The 5,595-nt window shown below is 27.3% G+C and overlaps 1 protein-coding gene across 1 annotated transcript; it reads right to left on the bottom strand.

The window, feature by feature from the left end:
* Positions 1–3,799: 3,799 nt before the first annotated feature.
* On the bottom strand, positions 3,800–4,965 carry LOC111278630 (B-box zinc finger protein 32-like). Its single transcript, XM_022865251.2, has one exon. The coding sequence runs from the start codon at positions 4,683–4,685 to the stop codon at positions 3,963–3,965; it is 723 nt and encodes a 240-aa protein (XP_022720986.2). The 5' UTR covers positions 4,686–4,965; the 3' UTR covers positions 3,800–3,962.
* Positions 4,966–5,595: the final 630 nt, after the last annotated feature.

Below are 5,595 nucleotides of genomic sequence, written 5' to 3'. Positions count from 1 at the left end.
TATTTACATATTTGATCTAATTTTATTTTGAAAATATGTAATATAGTTATTTGTTTATTTATTTAATTTAATTCATCAATTTTTATATGAGATAATATTATCTGTGAGTCATTATTGTTTATACTTGTAATTTCTTTAAAAAATTCATATAAACTGATTGTCTATTCATATAAAAGTCTAGTGCTCAGGGTTGTCGGATGCTGTTAAGCATTTGATATTATTTGATCTTTTTGGCATTTGTTGCAAATTTTTGAATAGTTATATTAATGAAGTTTAATTTTTGCATCATTGTTTGAAAGTCAAATTATGCAATTAGTGACAAATCTGTATTATTTGTAATAGATTTTTAATAGATTAATTAAAAAAAATTTTTATATGGTCCCAATAGGCTATAATTGTGATAGAAAGTATGATAAAATCAGTAATAGATTTATATTTTATGATAGAATGTAGCAAAATATAGTGACAAAACTAATAATAGTATTTGACATGAGTGACAAAAAATTATATCAAATTTAGTGACAATATATGAAAATTGTGACTAAATATTGTGATAAAATTTTTAATATTGTGATAGAATATTATAAAAAAATATTGTAACAATTTTTAATTTTTAATATTTTAAAAAATTAAAAAAAAATTTAAAAATTCAAAATATTTTTTGTATTAGAGGGACTAAATTTCAAATTTTATGCGAGTTTAAGGAATAAATTTCAAATTTTATGCAAATATAAGTGTCATAACGTATAAATCCGTAGACTTACAGTTAGATATGAATTAGAGGAGTCACCATCAATATTTTTGTATTTAGGTGTGATTGGTCACCTGATTAAATCTGTATTATTTAAAGAGGAATCTCAATATTGATTTAGGTATCTTTAAATAGTAGATTCTAATCTATAAAATCAGAGTTTAAGTTTATGAGTGCGGTTACGAACGAGAAAGGTTATAGCACACCTACATCACCCATCCAAAATATAGTACCAGTTTAATTTTAAATTATCCAAGCCTTGATCTTATTTGTAATTTATCAAATTATTTAATATTAAAAATTAGTCTTAAAATTGTTTCAATAGTTTGTAAGCAATTTAAGATAATTTTTTCTCCTTAAAGATATTCATAAAAATTAATGTCTTATTCTGAAGGGGCTCCGTTGTTGGATTTACTAAAGTATTTTATTCTAAAAAATTAGTAAAATCTCCTAATAGTTTAGTATAACTTACTTTGAAGTAAATTTCTCAATAATTTGGTAAGATTTTATTGTAAAAAGATTTGTAAAATTTTTTGTGAATTTCATTAAGTTTCTTTATAGTTTGGTAGGACTTAATTTGAAAAAGATATCTCAATAGTTTTGTGAGATTTTATTATAAAAATTTTTGTAAAAATTTTTGTGAATTTCATTAAGTCTCTCAATAATTTAGTATGACTTAATTTAAAAAATAATCTGATAAAAAAATTTTTATTTTTTATTTTTTTAAATCTAATTTATGAAAATTTTCACTTATTTGAAAAGATTTCTTCCCTTTTTTTGGGTTTTTATCCTTTTTTCTTTTTTTTATTATTTGAAAAATATTTTTTTTATTCATTTTTTAAAACTTATTTATTTTTAGCAATCAAACAACAAAACGAATTTTTACAAAATAATAAAATTTATCAAATACATATAAAATCGATAAAATAAAAAACTAAAAATAAAATAAAATAAGCTAAAAAATAAAATAAAATCATAAAATAAAAATAAAATGAAAAAAAAAAAACCTATGATCGGGTCAGATTAGAGCTCAGGTCGACGTGTAGGTCAATGGGTCAACAAGTGAATCCTAGGTTGTCAAAACGGCATCGTATTGACATCTTATAAAAGCTACCTTTCACCGTTTTGCCTCATACGCTCTCTACCTCTTCTTTCTCTAGGCCAAAAATCATATCCTTTCTTTTTAAAAATTCCTCAAAAATTCAACCGAAATTTTGGATTTGTCGTTGATTTCTGAAAAATTGGCTAAAATCCAACTGAAAAATTTGAACTTCCCTAAAACAATTCAATTCTTCCCAAAATCCAATTCTTTTTTAGAAAATCCCAGAAACTTCCAAAATTTTCTAGATTTCTTCCAAACCTTTCTAGAACTTCAATCCCAACTCCATAAACTTAAAATTAAATCCCCAAAACCTAAATCCAAATCCAAAATCCCCAATATTCTAAAAAAAATTTTAGATCAAAATCCAGAACCCTACTGCCTAGATGTCTATTTTCAAAGTTACAACAACCAAAATTTTCCTAACTCTCACCATGTAATCAAGATCCATTCTTTCCCTAAAAATCAACCTTGTCTTCCCTAGAATTTTCTCGTTCAATTTATAAGCAGTCTTTAATCAATTTAAGGATCGGATAGAATTCAATCCTATGATTCAAGTCTGGATTGGTTCTATCTTAATATGATTTTTTGGCTAATTCCTTGCTAATTTGTCTAGATTAAAATTGAAAATGAATTAAAAACCTTCGACTATGTGAATTCATTTTTAATTTTCAGTTTTTTAAATCATCGATCAAGAAGAAAGGAAAATAAATAATAATAATAATAATAATAATAATAATAATAATATAATATAATATAATACTATATTATAATGATACACTATACTATAATAATAATGATAATATAAAACCATAATAATAACAAATACTAATACTAATAAAGAATAATAATAGTAATAACAAAAATCAACTCCGAACACAGATAGATATTTACAACAAGAATCAAAATTTAAATTCAAATAAGTATAAAGACCATTTACATAATTTAATAATTAATTTTATTAATCTCAATTATCATATCAACAAGTCAATGCCACATCATTAAAATCAACACCACATCATTGAAGTCAATCTCACATCAATATGATCAATGACACGTCAATTAACTTAACGAAGATCAATTAACGCTGTTATCAATTATATTAATGTTATTAAATTAAATTAATATAAGGATTTGGTTTCTTCAAATAATTATATAAGTACTAAAGTTCAAATTCAATATAAATATAGTAACTACTCACATAATTTGACTAATAAGTAAACCTTCCTAATAAAAAAAATTCTTAAATTTATAATTTTATTTAGATAAGTTTTTATATTTTTATTATATTTAAATAAAATTTTAATATTTAATTTATACTTAAATAAGTTTTTAATTTTTAATTTGTATCTAAATAAATTTTTAATTTTTTAAATTTGTATTTAAGTAAATACTTAACATAAATTATTTTTTCATTTAAAATAAAGATATATTTAAATATAAATTAAAATATAAAATTATTTGAATATAATAAAAATATAAAAAATTATTTTAAAAATAAAATAATTTTAATTTTTTTTTAATATTTTAGTATCTCTCTTCTTAAAAGACGGAATTTTGAAATCTGGTGTGGTTATTAATAATTCTTTTTCCATCAATCAGCATCATGTCAGGAAAACCGTGAAAGACTTTAATTTTCAAAGCTGAACAGGTACGACCATGGCTCTTCTTTTCCTTCCTTACCCTACCCCATATTTTCATTTCAAAATTAAAAATATATATATATATTTTTTGTTGTTAAAAGCTGACTTAAAAAAAAAATTCTGATCAAATGGAAAACATGTTGAGGAATATATATATATATATATATACTTCATTTAATTAAAAATGATATTATATGTTTAAATTCTTTCAAATTTGATTAGCGTGCATGACATCTATCTCGATTGGCAATTTGAATTGCCTGATATTTCTTAACTAATGGTAATAAATTAAGGATTAAAAGAAAATAAAAAGAAAAAGAATGCCACAAATTAATTAAGAACCTTAATATGAGGCATTGAGTCAACATCCTAAAAAAGCAGAAAGAAAGAGAAAACAAAAATATTTCTAATTAGGAAAAAAAAAAGGAAATTCATCTAATTGCCTAATATTCATTCCCACAAATGCGATTCAAAGATTACACTCAGCCCATCCTTCTTCCAAGTCCTGTCTGATTCTCCTCCTCAAACTCATTGCGCGTGCGAGCCTCGGTTCCATGGCTACGATTAGCTTAGCCGGCACACCAGACAGCTCCTCAAGCCTCCTTAGATTCTGCCACGTGGCTACCGACATGTCCCCGCTCATCCTTAGCCCGATCCAAAACGCTGCCGCCAAGCTCAGCCTAATCGGCCGGACCGCCAACCGCTCTAAACAAAACCGCAAAGCGGACGTCGCCGTAGACGCGACGGAGTGTCGGTTCAGCGCTAGCTTCTTGCACCAAATTGCGAAAGTACCCTCGAACCTATCGATCTTCGAAACCCCGGAATGAAGGGTGGAGGAAGAATGGACAGACTTGGTTGATCTTGATCCTGATTTTACGAATTCCCTTTTGGGTTTGAAATCTGTGGCGGAAGATTCATTGGTAGACAGAGAATCAGAAGAAGAAAATGAGAGAGTGGAAGAAGGCATTGGGTGGTTTTTTCCTTCAAAAGAGCTAGCTTTGCATTGGGATTGGGATTGTAATTGGCAAAAAGATTTACATTTTGTGCAGAGAATGTGACGGAGATGACGAGCAACGAGGAAGTTGGCATGGTGAACCTTGTAGTCGCAGTTCCAACAAAGAAAAGCAGCGTCTGCCCAACAGTAAACAAAGGCTTCTTCTTTGCAAAGCTCGCAAAGCTTGCCTGTTTCCATTTTAATTTGAAGAAATGATCAAAGTGGAAACGGCGCGGTTCTGTATGGCTGCTGGTTTTCAATTGAATGGGTATATAACAACAAAAACAAAAAGAAATAAAGAAGAGATATTTTGGGCGAGAGAGATTTGAGGAGGAAAAAGAAAGGAAAGGAAAGGAAAAGAAAAAAGAGATGTTTGGGGGAGAGAGAAAGGCGGTGGAGAGTAAGTGTGTGTGTGTTTGTAAGAGAAATGGAATCCAAAAAACAAACAGACGCGTGAAGGAAATTAGCAAATAGAAACTTGTGATTTGTGTGGTTTTGTGGTTCTTATATTAAAAAAAAAAAAGAAAAACTTTATTTATTGGTTAATCGGTTGCGTTGGAATCTTGTTTTCTGGTGCTCCTTCGCCTGTCCACATAAACCTCGTTTTCCTCGAACTATTCAAACACCATCACGTCTGATTTTTCCCTTCCTTCTTTCTCCTCATTTTTTTTCATACTTTCTGCCTCACCCTCCATGCCTCTGTTAATTTAGTGTTTTCCACCGATTCATCACAGTCTTTCAATTTTACCCCTCCTTTAATTTTAAAGGATGGTATCTTTTAATGTTTAGGGTTTATTTTAGCAATTTTTAAAAGCTCAATTTTAAAAATTGTGAATCTGTGAAAAAATGTTGTGGGTGTATTGAAATAACCAAAACTATTTACAAAATAATTTAAATTTAAAGTTATAAAAAAATTTTTTCAACCGCAAACGCATGCTTAAGAAGATTTTGCGTTCGATTTGTAGAATCAATTTTTTGATTGAGGGGACAAATTAAGTTTACAAATTCTCAAATTTTATAAAAATAATTTTTGAAGACTGCTAGGCAATAGTCGTTTCAATTATTGCGTTTCAAAACTGGAGCTACCAGAACCAGAAATTTTCAAGTT

Source organism: Durio zibethinus, chromosome 8 (assembly GCF_047325235.1).
Source record: "Durio zibethinus cultivar Kanyao isolate XHJ-2024 chromosome 8, ASM4732523v1, whole genome shotgun sequence".
Taxonomy (NCBI): domain Eukaryota; kingdom Viridiplantae; phylum Streptophyta; class Magnoliopsida; order Malvales; family Malvaceae; genus Durio; species Durio zibethinus.
The sequence above is the reverse complement of the archived record's forward strand: the minus strand, read 5'-3'. Positions and strand labels throughout refer to the sequence as shown.